This window comes from Gymnoscopelus braueri, assembly GCF_963280865.1.
Source record: "Gymnoscopelus braueri genome assembly, chromosome: 17".
NCBI classification, from domain to species: Eukaryota; Metazoa; Chordata; class Actinopteri; order Myctophiformes; family Myctophidae; genus Gymnoscopelus; species Gymnoscopelus braueri.
In genome coordinates, this window is record NC_137617.1 from 25,140,567 (window position 1) to 25,162,864 (window position 22,298).

General features: G+C 43.0%; 1 protein-coding gene across 2 annotated transcripts in view; it reads left to right on the forward strand.

Annotated features, from left to right (window-relative positions):
- Positions 1-22,298, forward strand: part of rab11fip3 (RAB11 family interacting protein 3 (class II)) — a 44,068-nt gene that overhangs the window by 16,823 nt on the left and 4,947 nt on the right. Inside the window, exons 3-13 of one of the 2 annotated variants that reach the window (XM_080454873.1) lie at positions 2,501-2,577; positions 6,607-6,779; positions 12,252-12,446; positions 15,908-16,045; positions 17,151-17,186; positions 17,360-17,453; positions 18,145-18,389; positions 19,941-20,022; positions 20,948-21,085; positions 21,329-21,484; positions 21,925-22,068. In XM_080454873.1, the coding sequence (XP_080310999.1) occupies positions 2,501-2,577; positions 6,607-6,779; positions 12,252-12,446; positions 15,908-16,045; positions 17,151-17,186; positions 17,360-17,453; positions 18,145-18,389; positions 19,941-20,022; positions 20,948-21,085; positions 21,329-21,484; positions 21,925-22,068 (1,478 nt within the window). The remainder of the gene's footprint in view (positions 1-2,500; positions 2,578-6,606; positions 6,780-12,251; positions 12,447-15,907; positions 16,046-17,150; positions 17,187-17,359; positions 17,454-18,144; positions 18,390-19,940; positions 20,023-20,947; positions 21,086-21,328; positions 21,485-21,924; positions 22,069-22,298) is intronic. The other variant, XM_080454874.1, reaches the window with a different exon arrangement.

Consider the following 22,298-nt stretch of genomic DNA (forward strand, 5'->3'; position numbering starts at 1 on the left):
TTGGAGCTAATGAATGCTATCTGGCTCCATCTTTGCCAATGCCTTAGTTCCCCATGGCTTCCCACTTGTCCACGCAATATGCTCACTACAATTTTTCTGCAGAGTCAAAGGGTTGGTATTGTAAGGGAACAGAAAGGCTGACCCATTTCCTTTGTTACTGGATTCAATATTATTTCCCTTTCTATTTTCTTGCCTTCCTGACCCATTTATAAGCTTTAAATACATTTGTGAGTACAATGGGTGCAATTCATCATGGTGTCCTGACAACGTAGTCATCAGGTCTCGCAGGCTTCATCTCAGCCATTTAAAATGAAGACGGAGAAAAGAAAAAGAGACCACAGCCTGACTCCAGTTTATTTTCACTGACGAGGCCCTCCCCTCCTCTCCCATGTAAATCATGGAGTCACTTTAAACTTTAAAGAGTATTTTCCATCTCATACAAGCGTTAGCAACATATCTGTGGTGGATTTATGTACTGTGCAGCCACAGTGGCTCTGGCCGTTTGACATCACTGTTGCCTGGGGGCTAAAGTGACATCACAACAGAGTTTCGTTTGACAGCACACGCCTGGCAGTGTTGACACATCATGCAGGTTGTGTTGAGATCATCGCAAGGCACAGTGTTTGCCTCGTTACGTACGTCCAGCCCCATTGCCATTGATTTGTGGAACTCGTTTCCCAGGGCTTTCTGGGTTACGCAGCTCCAGTTACCCGAGTCATTAATAAATAATACACTGGAAAACATTAGACCCACACAGACGCATGGGCCGTAATAGGCTAGGTTTCAGATAGGGAGTGGGGGAGAGAGACGGGGTTTGAGCAGAGTCCTATTCGCCTGAATTATTCACTGCCCCCCTCACTGCCATCTCTCTTTCTTTTTCCCTCTCTTTCTCTCTCCGTCATGTATGATCAATGTAATCTTAGCTATAGTATATTTATGTCAGTGGAAGCTAAGCAGCAGCGTTATGTAGTACATTACAGCATTAATTTGTAGTCTGTCAGATTATCACCTCTGTGAAGTAGATTTACACCATGATCTTGAACTATTTCAGCTAATCAGGGAATTACAGAAATGAATATTCATGCTTACATAAATGGAGTGGAAAGTCACATAATTATTAGAAAAAGTATAAGCTTGTGGAAGCAGAAAATCTTGCCCCCAGGCAAAAGAATATTTCACCATTACCAGTACTCTTGTGATGATTTGTATCTTAATTATAAATGTATTTTTCTATTTAACCAGAGGTGAATGTTGTTTGCTACCTTATTACTGTATATTAATAAAATAAAAAACAACAATGATCACAAATAAGCCACATTATGTCCCGTAGAAAGGTAGTCACCGTGTGTGAAGTTCAGAACACTTGTGCAACTTCCCAAGCCTTTCACACACTGCTGCCAGAATTCACCCGTCTATAAAAGCAGTAAGGAGATTTTTTTGCGTGGCCTGGTAGCACCAGGTCCCCTTTTATCTACTTTGGAGTGACACAAAACCTGTTTTTCCAGCTCCCAACTGGGCTTCCAGTTTGAATATGAATTTCACTGTGCCCCGCCTATACCTTCTTTATCTGCTTGCTTCCGCACTTGTTATTGGCAAGAGTGACCTTAATAAAGACAACCCCACAGGCTATGGAAATGCCTCATCCCCTGTGGTGGCTGTGGCATGTCTGGAACAACAACAGTTGGTCTAGAAACCAACCGCTGGACAAGTTGAATAGAATTTGTCTGAGCCATTGGAGAATCAAGCACCCCTCTGTCCTTGATGACTTTTTTAGTTGTGCCAAGAGGCCGCAGGCCCGTAGCCCAAAACAGTGCTGACGTCCTCTAGCACAGCCTCATTCAAAGCAGGCTCATAATATTCAAAAGTGCTGTAATGTGTAGGCCTACACTAGGAGTTTTGAAGAACCTCCCAGTTACGTAAGACCAGGGTGTACAAAACACCCAGGTTCCAAGTGCTGTGAAGTGCACTATTTGTGTTCCAGCCCCTTTCAGCAGGGTGTTATTCACAACTCTGTTTACAGGGCGCCCCAGTGGCTGATAGGAGTCCATCCCACGGGTCCGTCTCAGGTTTCACCATTTGTGTGCAGGTGCTTTCTTTAACAGAAGCCTTTATTGGCATTGTTTTATGTTGCCACATACACCCGGTCACATGGTGCTACTCAGCCCTTGAAATATGAGTTGTAAACGTTACATAATGTTGACTGCTAACACAGTACAATACATAATGTTGACTGTTAACACGGTACGCTACTGTACCATTTTAACATCAAAGTAGGACAGCAACGTTAACTCTTAAAAGGTACTTAAATCATCAACTTGTCTATCCCTTCCACTCCTATTGTTCCACCCCCCCCCATTCTGTCAGTTCTATAGCACTTTGTTTAACATGTACGGTACACTGGCACTGCAAACATTAATCTTCTCATTTAGTTTTTCTTGTTGACTTTGTATGTTTGCGTTGTGCACATTAACCGGGGTTCTCGTTCTCTCTGTATCTACAGGGCCAGAGCCTCAGATGTATGACGTGCACTACAGCCCAGGGGATGGAGCCGTGGGCTGCACCGAGGAGTACGATGAGGTATGATGAGACACAACACCAGATAACCGTAATTGATACTTACTTCCGTGTCACTACTCGAGGGCCCAGCTCATGTGGGGTTTACAGGACATTTTCATATATCATGATGCATTGTACTTTACCAAAAACTAATCCTACATAACCCAGGTAATATACAAACCACAAAGACCCGACCTTTAACCATCATCAAACCTAAAGAAACAGGAAAACTTTTGGCTAGAGCAGTGATTCTCAACCTTTTTAATTTCAGATAACCATTTTGTTTTTTGTTTTTTTAAATCTCTGGGGCTCCAATCTAAGAAATGTTTTATTGTTAGACATGATTTGGTCCAATATGGCCTGTCAATTGGTCCAGAATTCCTTTACTACCTAGGAACTGTAGAAGTAAGAGTGAAAGTGATTCAAATATTAATTCTTCTACATTCTCTAATTGTATTTACTTGTACATGTAGCCTACTAATGGTGAAGATTAACTATCGATCATTTAGTGAACATGGGGACCCCCTGGAACCACCTCAAGGACCACCGGGAGTCCCTGGAAGCCACGTTCTCGACGTGGAACTAGCAACATCATGTAGATTGATTCTTGCCTGGTGTGGTCCAGTTCTGCCCATGTTCTTTCTGTCTCACTCACAGCACAGTGTCCAGTTCCCAGGCTGAACTCCCGCTGCACTCACACGCATCCCGCTGTAATTGGCCAAGCGGCCAGCAGAGCTATCATTACCACTCTGTGAATATTCCACATGCTTGGCACACATGCCAAATGACATCTGGCTGAATTCTCTAGTTTTCTTTTTTCTGTTCACAAATATTGAATGAGCTGCTGGCCGAGTCGGGGCTGAGATTTTACATGTGCGTGGAATTATGTTTTTTCAGCTGCGGTTAGCATATCTGGAATTCCTGTCTCCTTCTGCACACAGAGGTTGTATATTTAACTATCATTTCTGCAGGCGTCAGCGAGATTGAATTGTTTCTCCCATTGTGTGCACTTGGATCACTTTTGAAGTGGGATTGTTGTTACAGTGTGCAGTATCAGCGCCCTCACTTGGTGTGGTTTATAAGTGCACTCCCAGTTTTTACAGCACAGAGTTGGAGCGTGGTTTTCAGTCAGATCAACAGGTACAGCTTGGCATTAACACTGGCAGGGGGTTCCGTGCTTATATACAGGCCAGGGACATCCCATGCTTGAAAAGTTAAAGTGATGTACTTTAGTTCGAAGCATCCTCAACATTACATATCGACGCTGTCAGGTGGAAACCTTCTATGTCCAAAACTGTTACTTTTCAGGAAATGGAATAAATAACCTGTGTTCCAATGGGTCCAGTGTAGTTATATAGTCACAAGGACTTCTTTTCATTAGTTACATATTTATAAAAACTCACAGGCGTCCGCTTTCAAACAGGCGTCTGTATTTTGGGCATGTCATTTTTAACCATTTTAAAAATGGTTAAAAAACGTAACCAAAATAAATAAATAAACCTACTTTTGCGTGGCACTGTCAAGACAAATGATAAAATAGGGCATTAATTTATGAAAAAAACGTAAACATATGAAATGGGAAGATACAAGGTTTCTGCTCAACAGCGATGATATGCATCACTTGCCGTACGTGTTGATGAGAGTAAGGTTCAATGAAGTATTCGGGCCCAAATATGGAGTGAGAACTAAATTCCTGGATTAGAATTAGAGCAGTATGGTGTCCGGAGAGACTCATAAATCTGCCAGCAGCTTTATAATGAGAAGCACTGATACAATGCTTCAGTGCAGATATGTGCCTCTACAATCTGGAGCTTACAGGCTCCAAAGAAGGCAGAGAGACTTTGTATCAGATAACTCGGGATTTAAATGAAACGTGTGTTTTACAAAGCAGAATGAATTGAACTCTGAGCTAATGGTTTGTGAAAAGTCAGTCTTGAGTTATTTGTTTTTAGATTTATATTTCAGACCTTAAACGTTCCGGTAGCTAGTCACTATTTCTTGGAAGGCATACTGGAAGCGGCATATTTGTGGAGTTGGTGGATGTGTTTGAAGTAGACACCACACCTGTATCCCTGGCCTTGTTTTTTCCTTGGGTTCCTGGCAGTGGACTCTTCTCTCTCAATGGCCACGCTGTCCTAGACCTGTTTGCTTTCAAAACAGGCGAGGTGAAGCTGTTCACCGGAGGCCTGGCAGAAGAGGTACATAAAAAACGGCCCGTCCAACCCACCCCCTCCTGGCTCCTTCACAAAATGTTCCCTCCCTTTGGCTTTGGGATATTTCTTTGGAACAGCAAACAACAAGCGAGAGGCCCTCTCCTGTTCTCACAATCAAAAATGTATCTGCCAGTCATTTTTTCTTCTTCTTTCTCTGTCTCTAATTGCCTGTTATTAGGCACATAGCCAGGGAGTTATGACAACATTGTATGATAATACTGCACGGCACGCCTTCATTCTGCCTGCTGGCTGTGCGATCCGGGACACTGGTAGAACATGACTTAATGATTTACACTGTCACATGGCGACTAGGAACTAGAACTCCCAGGAGACATTACAGATTAAGTGGGTGTAGGTCTAATCTTGTGTTGTGTTTTAACCTAGGGGTTGAGGAGTCGCTGTCAGTGGTGGATAGTGACAAAGTAAAAATTCTCAAGTACTGTATTTCAGTACAATGTTGAGGTACTTATACTTCTACTCCACTACATCTCAGAGGCAAATATTGTACTTTTTACTCCACTGAAATTATTTGACAGCTTTACTAATTACTTTGCAGATTTAGATTATTATTACAAAACATAGAGCCACATAAGCTCTATTTTATAGTTATTTAGTTACTTTTACTTTGGCACTTGAAGTATATTTTGATGCCGATACTTTTGTACTTTTACTCAAGTATAATATTGAATACAGGACCTACATTGTGGTATTGCTACTAAGTAAAAAAGCAGAGTACCGCTTCCACCACTGGTCTCTGTAGTGTGAGCGCCCCCAAGCCACCTTCCCTGGTCTTTGGACTTTCTCTCCCTGTCCCCGCCCCCTGAACACCCAGCCGAGCTGAATGAGGTGTTTTTGATATTTAAAAAAATGTCACTCTCATTTTCTCTCACTCTCTCGCTCTCTATTTGAGAGTGAAAGGGAGGAAGCGCTAGGAGGGGGGGGGGTGATTGCGGGGGTCTCGTGACAGGCCAGCTTTCCTGTCAGTGAGGCCAGGCTAGAGAGCATGGTTTTGGGAATGGTGGATAGCCCTCTGGGCCCTGCACCACCCGGAGCTTTACACAGACAGGTAAGACCTGCCTTTCGTGGGTGGATTCATATTGGTTCTGATCATGCTGTGTATGCTATGGATAATTGCAACAAGCAGTTTATTTGAGCGTTCTAGTTGAGCATTTGGTGTTTTGTGCCCGAAAAAAATCAGGGGCTTATGAAGAGCTGCTTGTACTTGTGTACTGGAGGTGTCGGGACAGCAGGTTTTGCTTGGCACAGGCTTCAGAAAGGCAACAGGCTGCATCTGAAGCCTGCGTGTGCTGAGTCGTTTGGACGTAACGGCGTAATTGGCATTTATAGCCGCTTGCTGTATGTGAATGTTAAAAACAGGCTCCTGTTTGAAACCGGTGTCTTGCATCTCTGTTTTCTCACTTTCGTTGGACGTCTTCCAGCCATTATTATCATTTAGTGACCTATTACATCATGGAATAACAAAGACCAGCTGATGCCTGTCAATACACGTTTATGACCACTGCATCTTTACTTCAGTACTTCGCCTATTACGAATGTATTCTCTGTGGAGACATCTATTATGTCTGACAGCAGGTCTGGAAATCTATAAGACATAAAACTGGATATACAGTATGGTATGAGGTGCCCTTATTGGGTTTTGTCTTTATATTCAACAGGCATAATATACACTGTAGTAGTAGCATTATATTAGCCCCCACCTCACTACTAAGTTTTCTAGGTGGTGACTTATTAACCCATTCTAATGATTGTGTGTTTCCACTAACAGGCGATGATATAATAATTGACAGTCTCCCCCCCCCCTCCCATCTCATTGTAGCAAAATGAGGTGACAGACAGCGCCTACCTGGGTTCAGAGAGCACGTACAGCGAGTGTGAGACCTTCACGGATGAGGACACGGGAGCCCTCGTACCGCCCGAGATGCACGAGGAGGTGGAGACGGACAGCGGCATCGAGGCCACCATAAATGACGCTGATGATGGCAGCAACAGGTCAGCATGAGGCTCAGGCGTACAAAGCTGCAGTCGGTTCAAAGTAAACAACCGCGCCTGGTTTGCACACTCGAGCGGTTGCCTTCCTAGGAGAACCCATTCAACTGTTCATGCATTGCGTCAGCGCTGCACACTATGTAGCTCCTCCTCAGTATACAGTAGATGCTTATATTCTCATTATAGATGTATTCCAGGATTGGGCCAGAAGTTTTTTAAGCATAGAAAACATGGGCTTCTCTGTCCCAACATGCATCTATAGTACCTCGACATACTGTAGTACTGTAAGTGCCCCCCTGGGGCTACAAGACACCATCTCTGAATGTTGATTCTGAAAAGGTAGTTTTAGGTCAAAGCGTCTCTGATTACCCTCCTGATATAAATCATGTGGATCAGATTATAATAATATGACCTTTTATTTTGTTCCAGCCATAACGCTTTCTGTAAATTGTGTGTTAAGTCCTCCACTAAGGGGGACAGCCCTGCACTGGCCCTTCACACACACCTTCCACAGCCGCCACATGGTTTATGAGCCAACTCTGGATCAGGGACTGCTTGAAGTCTATTTGGGTCAGCAGCAGACGGAGAGATTATAATGATGCAGTGGACAGCCACTGTGTTTGATCTGATGCCTTAAGTACCTCAGATGTTGTTAGATTGTCTACCTGAAGGTGCTTCAGTGTTTTGATTGTTCTCCAGATTAATCCTTATAAATCAGCGTATAAATTGTTAGTTATTGTAAGAATTGGGTAAGTTATATGCATACTGCATACTGTACATCAAACCCTGTAGTACTAGTTCAAATGTCCTGGAGAAATTCAGGCAACGCTTCCTAATCTCCACCACAGTGAAATAGTAGGCGCCTTTTGTGATTGTTGTGTCTTGCACTGCTCATCTAAAGATAACTTGGACTAGAGATAAGTTGAACACAGTGAAACGGCGTGAGACCTTGTGCTGCAAAGAGAGACTTTCTGATGGTCTTTTACCCTTCTCAGTGTGTCTGAGTGGATCATCTGGTCTGTTTTATGAGACTGGAATGTATCTATCTGTTTTGAATTATCAAGATGTGGCATCAGCCTGTACTGATTATAGTAAGTTAAGATCATTTTTTAAATCTTTTAATTTATCTAATGTCTCATTGTGGTTTTTACTAAATTGGGTAACAGCAATGCTTAATCTTAATTCACAGTCTTGTCAAACTCTCCATTTTGCATCGTCTTGTTTTTTCGCTGCCTGACAGTTTGTTGAGTGGGAATATGTTACTCATACTCATTATCAGTTTGCAATGTTAACTTGGGATGATGTTGATTAACGGTTGTGGGTACTGGACAGTGGCCAGTTATCCTCAGCCCATGACACTACCCCCACCTCTTAGGCCGCAAATGAGCAGATGTATGGTTTTGAACAGCTATCTCTCGTTCTTTAGACAGCCCAAACGGGCTGATATGTTTAGTGTCTGATTCTGATCATTGAAATACAGCTATCGGTCATTGTTTGCGTGACGTTCTAGACAATGATTTATTGTTTCTTGCGTAGAAATGTTTGTATTCTTTTCAGGCTTTACTCAACATAAAAATGTTGTTACAGTAATGTTTCTTAGGTAAAAGATTCATTTAATTCTTGAAAACTGAATTTCAGCACTGGGATTGTTCACTAGAGCAGGGTTTCCTTGCAATTTCACTTTAGTACTTAAAAAATAACAGATGTACAAGCTCACAATGCGGCACATTTTGTATTATTATTATTATTATTATTATTATTTAGTTTGTCTCTGAATTTGGGTTTTTGTTTTGGAAAAAAAATAAATGTTTTTTTTCCCCGAAAGGTAAACAAAATACCTGTTCTGTATATTTACTCGCGACCCATAAAAACGTCTCTGCGACCCAAAATGGGTCAGGACTCTATGTTTGGATACCACCGAATTAGAGGCTTGGAAAAAGTACAGAGAAATACAGTTGTAAGGTCAGGCACTGGAGTAGAGTTAAGTTGTAAGTTGTGGCCTCTGTACTGCCCTACCTCAGGAAAAAAAATTCTGACCACTGAATAGGAAAACTTTGGTTCACTGGCCAATTTATAGCTAACAAACTCCTATGTTTCGGGGGGGTTGTGTGTTGGAAGTGCTTTGCGAGGTTGACCTAATTGAATCCATCCACTCGAGCTTTGCAAGCAGAGTGGCTGCAGCACATCGCCGTGTGCATGTCTGAATGAACGTGTTGTTTTTGTGGGGCACCAGTTTGTGCCAGGCACGGGGGAGGAAGTGTTGAGGAATGAGGCCTTATCTGCTGACTGTGTGACCTGTCTCTCGGTCCTGATGACGGATTGGACGGCTCTGCCTGTCAGGGATGTGTTTGGACTTCCCGTTCCATGACTGAGTCTTGAATTCCAGGAAGTGTGGAGTAAGCTCTTTTAGGTTTTTCCCTTTTTTTTGTTTTTAGTTGGAAAGGGGCTAATCTAACTCCCCCCACCCCCGAGTTTGGAAGGTGCACTTCCTGTGATACCAGTGAACCTCTTGACAAGCTGTGAAAGAGGATTTATGTTTAAAATATCACTCTCAAATAACAAGGTCAGGTGTTCCAAGATGATCCAAGTATTTCTTCGTTGACTTTTAGGATCAACATCATGTTGGCAAAATGTTCAAATGATCAAAGACATCGCTATTCTTCAGTCTTAGTAAACAAAAGAAAATCCACAGATCAAGCGCTTTAGAAAAACTCTTCCAGTCAAAAAAGTCTTTGTTGTTTACTACATGCAGTGACTCAACACTGACTGCCAGTAACTGCTGACAGAAGGGTCTTTTAGGCTGTGTGTTTTGCAATACAGCATAGCTAACCTTGCTTACCCCTACTACTGAAGACAATGGCTGTTACATATAGGAGTACTCCAGGGATTAGGAATCTTAACACGATTAACTAGCTCCACCCACCTATTCCCGTCCCTTTCCATCCAACCCCAGCGGTAGAGTCAGTGTGCTTGCCTATTAGCCCCTACTTAACCTAAAATCGGATTAACACCAGCCACTCACAGCCGCCCTGTCCCCATTCAAACTCAGGTCTAACGGGTGGCACAGATGATTCACTAGCACTCACACGGAACTGCACAATAGCAAGCTGTGAGGGCCACAACATCACCCTTGCCGTTCTAATCTAGACCCAACCCTTGATACTTTTTCCAAATCAGAGAGCTGTGGATTTATTTCATGTTGGTGTAAACAAGTGAAACGTCAGGATTTCACTTTGGTTGTCTGGGGTTTTGTCTCCGGTTGCGCCGAGTCTTACACGCCAGGCCAGTGGAGTGCCTTCTCTCTCATCACCGGCCCTCTCTATGAGAGACCTGAATATGGGCCCTTACACGGGCCTGGGTTCAGGGTAAGTGTCTCCAGATATGTATTGAATTAAGATTGACACGGGTCATGTTACATTTTTCTAGTAATTTGCTGTATTGGCTAAATGTTGTTTGAGTTCTGTAAGATTGTGTGAAATGTCATCTGGTGTGCCTGAAGGTACTGAGTATGCAATAGAAGTACAAGATGCATTTCTTTGCGTTTGTAATTGATGCCTATTCAGATTTCTAGTTATAATATTTAGATATACTGATGCTAGGTTTTATGTCTACCTGGTTGCTATGCTAATTACTTTGTAGCACAGACTTGTTTTCTCAGTACTGTTTACTGGTGTTTGTCGACTAGTATTAATGTTGCACATTGCAAGTCGCTCTGGATAAGAGTGTCTGCTAAATGCCTACATTATAATTGTAAATTGATTGAAGGGTGCCCGTTCATGGCAATTTTGATTTGTTAAAGGTTTGTTCTAGTTTTTTCAAAATATATTTTTGGGGCTTTATAGGATAGTAGAGTGGAGAGTGACAGGAAACAGGGAGGGTAAGACGAGGAGTGACACGCAGAAAAGGTCATCGAGCTCGGGAATCGAACCTGTGACTCCTTGTAACCACTAGGCCACCAGCGCCCCGATTTGTTAATGGCTCATTCTCGCAAAAACTAGAAATGGACCACTATTGTTGTGTGACTACAGATTGAGTTTTGCTGATTTGGACATCCTTGGACATCCTGTTATCCTGTTAGTAGTTGAGACAACTACAGTTTCCTGTAGGGTAGCAGGGAAGACAGGCTTTCCAGCTATGCACAAGAGCAAGCCAGATGTTTGGATCCGATTCTGTTTAACACTAACATTTTCGAATCAATTTGATAAACGTAGTTTATTCAAGTTTGTGTTTGAGAACATTTAACTTATAAGCAAGAAATAAACACAAATAACTTCAAATATAACAAACTTTATTTCATATAACCTATTAACCTCACAACGCCTTGTGAGCTTGTAGATCTGGTATTGATTTTGTATTTTTTTGAAAACCTTTGAAACTTTTCATCTATAATAATGCCCGAAATACGGACGCTAGGTTGAAAGTGATAAAAACAAAATGTGACGCGTCAGATACCAGTGTTGTCAACAAAGTCAAATAATGGTCGATATATTGGTCAGGCTCTATGAAGGATTACTATATTTACCCTGTTGATTTAGTCACTACACACAAGCTAAAATTGTCTCTGCCAATTACTAAACAAACATTGTCAGGACATTTTTAACACTGTCTCAGCTCAGATAAGGCTATCTCTTCAGCTTAGCCCACATAAAACTCAGTGAAAGCTCTGCTCACATGCTGCTAGTGTAGACATCACACTCGCTCATTGCCAGCCAAGTACAATACAAGACATTTTGTTTTCACCAGGGCAGACGTTTTGGGATGAATGTGAATTAACAGATTACCTTTGAAGAGACTGGGGACCTTGTCAGAATTGCTGCACTTCTCTGCCGATGATGAATCACCAGAGTAAATGGTCTTGTTTGGGATTTGGTTCTTTTCATTTCCGGGCCTCTGGGTCCAGTACTCAAACATCCTGCCAGCTCTTGCAGACCAAGCTTGGCACACAGACACACTGGCTGAACGACTGCGGCACTTATCTTATTTGACTCAAGCAGTCAGAATAGATGAGCCTGGCGGCTATGCACGACTGCCTATGTGGTCTGTAAATACTTGATGCCAGAGCTTAGTTTATACACTGTGCAATAAACAGACATAAGTGTTTAGCATCTAAACGTAACATATTGTTATGTCAACCCCCACAAACACTCGTCCACCATCGCCTAGGATGTACAATTCAATGTATATAAATACAGGGCACCGTTGGAGGTGCGACAGGCCCAAGGCCTAGCAGGAAGACCATCCCTCTGTATGAAATAATGCAGTATTGTGATATTGACTACTTAAGTTTCTGAATTGTAAAAAAAAAAAATCCTAGTTACATGTCATGTACTACTTACATTTATTGCACACTGAGAAAAATCTATTCTGAAGAAAGATATGTGTATACGTGTAGCAAGTGTACGCATGGCAAATCATAGCGATTGACAATGTGTGTATATATACCATCCAGTCATTCATGTACCCACTCTTTTTCAGGTTCTCATTGAACTCTGACCTCCACAACCACTCTCTGGTGACGGTCATCGGCGGAGAGGAGGAGCATTTTGAGGACTTTGGTGAGAGCAACACCTCAGAGTTGCTGCTGGAGACCAGCATGGACGGCACTGAGGAAGACCCCTCCCTGCTGCAGATCCCCGACGTCAACGGATCCTCGCTGCTCCTGTCTCCCAGGTAGAAACCCATCACTGCACCTAACTCTGGGAGATAACGTGGATATTTATGGATCAAGCGTCAAATTATGTAATATGTCTCCATAGTGTGGTACTTCTTTACTTCCTTAAACATCCTTAATTACACATTTCAGGTGTGAACCTGCTGTACATGTTAAATTAATCCAAACAAGAGTGGCTTCTGTGTCTAGCCATTGACCATATTTACAAGGCAGCCATTTTGCTATTATGTCATACTCAGTGGGGTGGGATGGGGTGGAGTTTTCCCACCCTCACATACAACTTATTGGCAAAATGGCCTCTTTGTCAATATAGTCAATTAAAAATAAATTACAAATTCAAAGGCCATGAAGATGTATGTACTTCATCCCGGTTTGTCACCTCACAACGATTTCTTATCTGGTTGTGGTTCCTGATAATAATGGCACTCTGTCAGCTACATTATCAACTACCGTGTCCTTAGATGTCACTAATCACTTTCCAGAGTGACTGTTTGTTCAGAAAGAGTCTGAGGTCAGTCATTGATAAGCACTCTGTGGAGAATGTCCTTCCCACCCTGAACTGCCTTCCTTTTAGTCTGGAAGGGCAACAGAAAGGGAAACAAGTAGTCATTCGATCAAGTCTTTTTTTCCTCTGTCTGTTGTCATAATTAGTCAGAGTTAGAATATAGCAGGCTGTAGTTTGTTCCACCGCTGTGCTCCCTCCCTGTCCTGAACCCCTTGCAGCTTGTTCAAAGTTCTCTGAATACAGCTACTTGACATGCTCACATCGTTTTAAGTTGGTGTAGATTCTATAGTCCACTGGGACAGAGAGAAGGTGAACGTTCCTGGAACGATTTCAGCCAACCTGAGGAGTGCTTAGCACACGTTGCCCCTCGGCTGTCAAGACACACATTTAGTGTGAAGTGTCAGTCAAACAGTGAAATGCACCCAAGCTTGCTTTCTCTCTCTCTATCTCTGTCACACACACACACACACACACACACACACACACACACACACACACACACACACACACACACACACACACACACACACGCACACAAATACACGCACACAATACACTTCATTCTCCTACAAAGTTTTCCTGCTTTTTCTACTCTGCTTCCATCAGATCATTACACACCGGCGATTATGCGAATATACGCAAAATTCAGACTCGTTCCGAATAATTAAAAGACGCTTTTTCGCTCCATGGAAGCTTGCATTGACTTTATAAGGTTTTTTTTAAAAACGTATTATTCGCATGAAAAAAATCGTCCCCGGTGTGTAAGGAGCTTTTGTTGGATATAGCACAATTCCATGTTGGGAGATATTTATTCCCATATCTTAGCAGCTAGCTTTTGTAGCCCTGTCACAATATGGAAAGAAGCCTCTCAAGCCGGATAGGCATTAATTGGACTTTTGCAATTACTAGTCCTAAAAGGCTTTTCTTCATTGTGAGTTGGCTGAATAGTCTGTAAGATTTCTAAGGACAAATATTTGCAATGAGCATAGCACTGAGGTAGCGGAGGCCAGTCAGTTCTGCACATAGTACGTTCTGTACTTAGTTATCCCGATGGGGAAAATAGACAAAACAACACATCACTGCATCCCACAGAGCTCACCCACTCAGCACCCACTCAAAGCTCCCACTGTGAGCCGATCGTGCTAATTATGGAGATGCATGCATGTAGCACTAGACTTCAGGGCCACCTACACACACGCACGTGTGCACACGTGTAAATGAGTTGAATCACAGTACTTGGGGTGGCCATATCTGAAGCCCGCCTGGGAAGGCAAAGGTCCCAGGTTTGATTTCCAGCCCTCAGCAATGTGTCAAAGTGTCAAACTGAGCAAGACACTTAACCCCTAACTGCTCCCCGAGCGCTTCACACCAACGGTTGCTCCTAGGATGGGTAAAATACAGAGGAGAAATTTCACCTATGTGCAAATATACAGTGACAAAAAAACACCCCAAGGCGTGGGGACCAAATGATTATATTACCACTACAGACAGATAGTCACACACACACACACACACACACACACACACACACACACACACACACACACACACACACACACACACACACACACACACACACACACACACACACACACACACACACACACACACACACACACACACACACACTCACACACACTGTGGTGGATGTTATTCAATCCCGGCGTGCGTCAGCCCATCCAGTTAACCCATTAAAACCGGGAAAGCATCTGTGACTTTTTAGATTTTAGCCTTAGCTATTCAAAAATAGCAGATATACAAGCTCACAGTGTGTCACTTTGTGCCGTGAGCTTGTACATCTGCTTTTTTTGAACATTTTAGAAAAATCTTGAAAGTGTGAGAACTACTGATTAAGAAGGCATTTGTAAAAGCGGCCTCAGGTCTTATGACTTGATACAAGCAGTGAAATCTCAAGTGCAGATGACTAGCAAGTGAACCCATTATCCAACATAACGGCCTGTAGAGCGGCAGTGGCTCAGAAGCTAGAGTGGCCGTTTGATCCCCGGGTCCTCCTGGCTTCGGGGCGTACTGGTGAAGTGTCCTTGAGTTCTTAACTCGTTCCCTGCTAGACTTATTTCTTTTTCGTTTTTTACGTCCTAGGCAGGTTTGGTAATTGGAAAAAAATACGTTTTTTACGTCCTAGGCAGGGAATGAGTTAAGACACTGAACCCCTAAGTGCTCCCGATGAGCAGGTCGGTGCCTTCTATAGTGCCTTCTTCAATATGAATGTGTGTGAGAACGTGTGAATGTAAAGCACATTGCAAAAAACACTTTGGAGAAAGGCTCTATAGAAATGTAGATCATTTACCACATATTTTGTATAAACAGTAACCTGCATCACTTTGTTCCATACTGAAGATCAAACTTGCTCCCCAATCAAGTACGTAGATAATGTTAGGAGAAGGCTGCCACTGCTATGCTCCCCCCTCATCCTCCACACACACACACACACACACACACACACACACACACACACACACACACACACACACACACACACACACTCTAAAATAAACCACAGAACGCTTTGTATGCTTGCTAGAGAGTGACTATACTTTTAATATCATCAACTGTAAACTGTTCCCCACAATGCATGTCCACCTGTGAACGTGCTGCAAAGTTACATGCGTACATATGTTGAGGCTTTTTGACTATTGTACCATACAGATACACATGAACACCTGATACTAAGGGAATGTATTTTAATTCATTTTTTCTGGGAAACTGCCTTCAGAGTCTTGTCACCACTGAATAGTCCTGCTCACTTCCCCCCTTCAAATACCACCGAGCACTTCACTCTACTCTCTGCTCGTTCAAACCTACTTTACCTTTCCCTGGAATACCTGCACTCCCAGAGGAGTCCTCTCCAGCCTCAGTTCACCCCTTCTTGTCCGTCACTCACAACTCCTCCTTCTCTCCCTCTTCCTCCCCCTTTTGCTTCGCTCCTCTCTCCAGTGTACCCGCTCCTCTCCCTGACCGCTTTCAGAGCTTCCTCAGGGAGGAGGCGCTGGACTTTTTCTGTAGCCAGTGTCACAAACAAATCAGTCGTCTCGAGGACCTCTCCACTCGCCTCAATTTCCTAGAGATGACTAGGTAACACATCGCCCCATCTCCTCCGGCCCACCTCCTGTGTGTGTGTGTGTGTGTGTGTGTGTGTGTACACACTGCTGTGTCATTTAGGTATCATATACATTGCCATGATCTCTGTGCCTGGTTAAACATCAACATAAAATAAACACACCTTGTCTGTTCATGTACTGTACAATGTACTATCCATGCACGGAGTATGATGGCGTGTGTGTGTGTGTGTGTGTGTGTGTGCGTGTGTTTTTGGTCAGTCACTCGGTCACAATCATGGTGATCACTCTCCATCGTCACTCCTCTCTGCACGTTTTGTGTGTGACTTGCAGTGGATTTTTTTTGTTGTTTTTGTTTTAATTCTGGCTTGCGGTCAGGAATGCTCAAACTCATCCCATCTAAAACTCAAATGTGCACATAGCATTACGGAACAATAAGTCTGTTCAATAAGGTAAGTACATATGACAGTCATGCTTTTCTATAGAAGTTTCATAACCATTTGCAGGGTGTCTGCTGACTGGCCATTGCTCATACTGTAACTACATGAATTACGATTTGTCATCATGCCTACATAATACATAAGTTTCATTCTTTGTCACTCTGTCCACAATGATCTTAAAGATGGTACCTTAGACTGTTTATTTACATAATTTAGGAGATTGTGTGTGTTGCATTATTCATATTCCAGTTCCTCTCAAGGACGAGTGGCAATTAAAGTTCTTTTTTTGTTTTAAGTGTGCATTTATCAAAGTTCTCACAACAGAATTGCTGATCTAGGATTAGTGGCTTGGACCCTTTGACCCTCCCATTGATATATCCTGAAAAGCGGGCAGTGATCCTAGATCAGCACTTTTTAGATGCTTGATAAATATAGAGTGTTTGTGGTCTGTTGGTAGACTGCTGTGATGTGATTATAATATCGAAATATACAAAACACTATTGTGGAGATTAATGGTTATGGACCAGCCCACCATGGCCCCATCTCTCTCTCTCTCTACTGGGCTCCCTGTAGACAGAGGGGTGAGGGGTGCATGCCAGGAGATAGTACCGTACTGTATGTCTTTCCTTTATCACTTCTGTCTTCCTGACCACTTTCCTGTTGTTTTGTCTCTCCCATCAGCGCTGGCAAGAGGCTGTCCAGCAAGAAAGTAGCGAGGTAGGTGAACACATTTCACTCATTTCAGTAGGCTGTACTGTTCATATGTTTATATGAGATAGTCTGTTCTGTTTGATACATTGGCATGTATAATGGGAAATCTTCAAGGGAAGGTCAGATATCCAAACGAGAAGACTATTGTCGATTAATGCCTCCTCCCTCCTCTGCTGTAGACACCTTCTCCAGAACAGCTCAATGACTCTGGACACCGTGAGTGATTTGACCCGCGACATCCTGGAGCTAGCTGATAATGACATCACCGACAAGGTGAGGGGTTTCACCATTAATCAGCAATATTTAGGGGGAAGAAAACGTATGATTCACTGCTCAACAGTGTTATAAGGAGTTCTGTAATTCTCTTCGTTGATGTGTACGCAACAGTGTTGACACGATATTTTATGCAGTAGTGATAATATTTTCCAGTTTCAGTTCTCAAACCTTCCTCAGCCATATCCCTGTTTAAAAAATACTTTTACATTACAAAACTATGTCACACAAAAGTAGAACAAATTGCAGATCGACAAGCTCAAAACGCGTCGCAGTGCAACGCGTTTTGAGCTTGTAGATCTGCTATTTTTGCTATTTTTGAATTGGAATCCTGAAAAGTTAAATTTTTATTCAATTTCAAATGCATTTAGTTACACTTATGTTAACTTTATGAACTTAAATACAAATACATTGGACATAAAAAAGACAATAGAAATGTTATACTAGTCATTAAGCTACTAATACCGACTGAAGTAAGCGGGTCATGTTTGCATGTTTGGAATTGTAACAGCTGAAATCAATATATATCAGTATTCCGACATTAACCTGCGGGCCGCATTGAGTGAAGGTGGGGGCCGCACGTGGCCCCCGGGTGCCAGTTGCCCATGTATGATATAGATGGATATAGATACAGACAGAATGCAACAGTCAGTGTGAAACACATAAAGACATTCTCCGCCTCCCTACACAGGTGCTCCTGCTGGAGCGACGCGTGGCGGAGCTGGAGAAGGAGTCCGAGGCGTCGGGGGAGCAGCACACGCGCCTCCGCCAGGAGAACCTGCAGCTGGTGCACCGGGCCAACGCCCTGGACGAGCAGCTGAAGGAGCAGGAGCTCTACACCGAGGAGCGCCTCCAGAACGAGACCCGGCGGCACAAGGACGCCCTGCACAAGATGGAGAGGGAGAGGGGTCTGGAGCTGGAGAACCTGCAGGCCAGGTCAGTAGGCAAGAACAGGGCTCATACTGCTGGCATACATGCTGGTGGTGAGGGATGGATTAACCTCTAATACAGGGGTCTTCAACGTTTTCAGGCCAAGGACCCCCCTAGCTGAGAGAGAGATGAAGCAGAGACCCCCTCTATATTGTATAAAATTGTGTTTCAGATTCAACTTTTTTTGTTTACTTGGTCTGCTCTTTTTCCCCTCTACACATATACCTCTTTGCCAAAAATAGCCGATCTACAAGCTCACAACGCCTCGCGCTGCGAGGCGTTGTGAGCTTGTAGATCTGCAATTTTTTGGGCTAAAGTTCTCCTCAGAAAAAGGGATGCTAGGGTTCAAGTGGTTAAGGTAAAAATAAATAATCATATCACACAAAGATTTGGCGGACCCCCTGTAGTAACTCTGAGGACCCCCTAGGGGTCCCGGACCCCCTGTTGAAGACCCCTGCTCTAATATGACACACGTTTAGGTGTAGAGTTGGTAATCGTACAGCCCCGTGCCATGGTGAACTTCCAGATTGTCAGCAGCATTGTGTGGTTCTATACTGCCACCCTCTGGTGCAGACAACCAATGAATGGATTTGTTTCTCTAGAAAAAAGAATGGTCGACCTGTAGGCCTCGGAAATCTACTGTGATGAATAATATACTCTACCCACTATGACAGTACCTTAAACTAAGAAGTATTCCATAATCATAAAGTGACCACTTGTAAACATGTGACATGTCACAGTCATTTTAATGGGTAAAATGGTCTACCCTCAAACATCCATTATACTGTACCCTGGAAAGTAAGACAGATATTTTGTCTAGATTATTACCTGATACCCGATTCTCTAGCCTCTTGTTATTCATGGTGTTAATGTATACTGTATAAATGTATTATTTACTTGTTTCTTATTTTTTGCACGGAATTAGTGTATTCGTCCTTCTAATAGCACATAATATTCATATTTGTACACCTACTTGGTGTTTGTCCTGTCACATTGTCCCTAATTGACCACTGTGTGAATATGGTAAATTGGTCGGTACTCTCCTACATTAGGCCTACCCACACACACTTAAAAAAACAACGTTTTATCTGTGGTGCAGGGATAAAGTTCCTTCCCACTACCGTGGAGACTGGTGTTCCATTTAGAATATTTGATCTTGACAAAGGTCCATGTGGTCATCAAATAAATCAATAACACATATATATAATCATAAAATAACATCAATAATGTAAAATGAAAAAAGGGAAAAAAAAGAATTGGGAGCAAATATGTTTGGATTAAATCTTTTACTTTTACATGGGATATTTTGCCCACATCACCCAGAAGAGAATATGAATCTATCCTGGAGGGACCTTTCATTGACAATAGCAGATATACAAGCTTCACAATGCCTCACATTGCGATGCTTTGTGAGCTTGTGGATCGGCTATTTTCAGCGAAGAGATTTGGTGTGTAGAGGGACAAAGGAGTGCACCACTACTGTACAGTTGTGGCTCAGGTCTGTTTGAACTAAGAATAGCGGGTTTAAGTTGGGTTTGTGTTCTCTGCGTTGGTCAGGCTGCAGCAGCTGGATGAGGAGAACTGTGAGCTGAGGTCCTGTGTTCCCTGTCTGCGAGCCAATATCGAGAGACTAGAGGAGGTGAGGATCACGCTCCTCTCATTTCACTTTCATACCTCTCATCTCGCCTCCTGCCACTATCCATCTACACGTATTTCACTCTATTCTCCACTCTCCCCTTCAGTGTTAATTTTGTCAGCAAATTTTGATTTAGTTTCAGTCAGTCTTTTGAATAAACTTCGATTCAGCTTTAGTCACATTTTAGTCATTTTTAAATGTTTTAGTCTAGTTTTAGTTGACTAAATATCATGTGATTTTAGTCGACTAAATCTACAGTTGATTTAGTCGACTAAAATGTATTGCAGTGAGCCATGATGGTGTCGTAATGCATGATTTATAGTTAGCTGCGTGCCAGAAATGGTAGATCAACTTGTAGATCGTCTATTTTCAGAGTGCGATACCCGAGTATAAAATGACTTGTCTTAGTTCTGCTGGATCTCTTCTCCACTAGTTCCTCCATTTTAGTTTTTATTTGTTGACGAAATTGTCAATATGTTTAGTCATAGTTTGTCATCACAGCTTGGCATTATGTCGTTTTTATTTACCGTAATTTTGCACTATAAGCCGCACCTGAATATAAGCCGCAGCAGCTAAATTGAATGATTTGTACATATATAAGCCGCACTGGACTATAAGCCGCGGGTGTAAAATCCATAGATTTAGGAGGTCCCCTAGTGGCCGTTAGCTGTAAAAATCCATAGATAAGCCGCACCGTTATATAAGCCGCAGGGTCGAAAAATGGGAAAAAAGTCGCGGCTTATAGGCCGAAATTTACGGTAGTTATCGTCAGTGAAAAAAGGTAGTCGACGAACATTTTTCGTCAAAGTTTTAGTGAAATTTACACTGCCCCCAACCTCGCTCCTTCCCCCACCATTTTGTATGTTGACTGTCTTCCAAACCCTCCCCGCTTTCACACTTGCATCCTTGTGTTTTTTTTATCGACCAGGAGAAAAGGAAGCTTCAGGATGAGACGGAGGACATGACGGACAGGCTGAATGAGGAGCTGGAGGCCCGCAGGAAGATGGCTGACAAGCTGAGCCACGAACGTCACCAAAGCCAGAAAGAGAAGGAGTCCACCCAGGAGGTGCGAGGGCGGGGACTTTTTATATCTCTGTGTACCAAAACAACCTGTGCCTTATGTAGGAAATGAGACTGAACAATGTAGTGCAATATCATGCAACTTAATTCATATCTGTGAGGTGTTTTAATGATTATCCAAACTGAACCAAGCTTTTGGTTTAGACAAACGATCTCCTTTATGCCTGTATTGTTTAAGTGACTTCACTTGTTTGATGTTTCTCCTAACGTCCCTCCCACCACCCACCAGCTTATCGAGGACCTCCGTAAGCAGTTGGAGCATCTACAGCTGTACAAGCTGGAGGCGGAGACCAAGAGGGGGCGCTCTCCCAGCGCAGGACTACAGGAGTACCAGACCCGCACCCGGGAGGCTGAACTAGAGCAGGAAATCAAGCGTCTCAAACAGGTACTCTAGCAAACACTGAGGGTGCTTCACCTCTCAGTGGGGCCTTTGCTCGCCCCTAGTTTATAAGTGGTGTTTGATCAAACCATCACTGACGCAACAACACATGAGAAAAGGAAAACTTCTGTTGACTAACGAATATGTAACAAGTGTCAGAGCCATAGTGCTGAGATAACATGATCCCCAAATTATCATGTAAGAGTAAATAGATGATTTTATAAAAAAGAAAACAAATGAAACAAGACCGAAGGCCAAATTATACATTACTTGTACCGCTTAACCGCTAGGGGCCGCATGAGACATAAATTTAGTCACCAACTCATGTCGGCACAGACATCCGCGTCCCTCCCAGATAGATGAGGTTGAGGAGATCTGTCACTACTTACTGTATTATATGAGGTGTGATGATGATAATGTAATGACTCCTTCCTTTGCCCACGCAGGACAACCGCAGTCTGAAGGAGCAGAATGACGAACTCAATGGCCAGATCATCAACTTGAGCATCCAGGGAGCCAAGAACCTGATGGGTGCGGCCTCCTTCTCCGACTCCCTGGCAGCTGAGATCAGCTCTGTGTCTCGGGGAGAGGTCAGTTTGATATGAGTAGGCTCGCATGTGATGACGTCATAACATGTCCATAGGAGAGACGCACTAAGAACATGTCCATTATCAATTAAGATTTGAGTTGAAGATCAGTGTGTTATACCAGTGCTTCTCAAACCTTTTCATATCAAGGACCCCCAAATTAGTATCTTAAAATATAATTTTTCAAGATTTTGAGAAAATAGCAGATCTACTATACAAGCTCACAACGCATC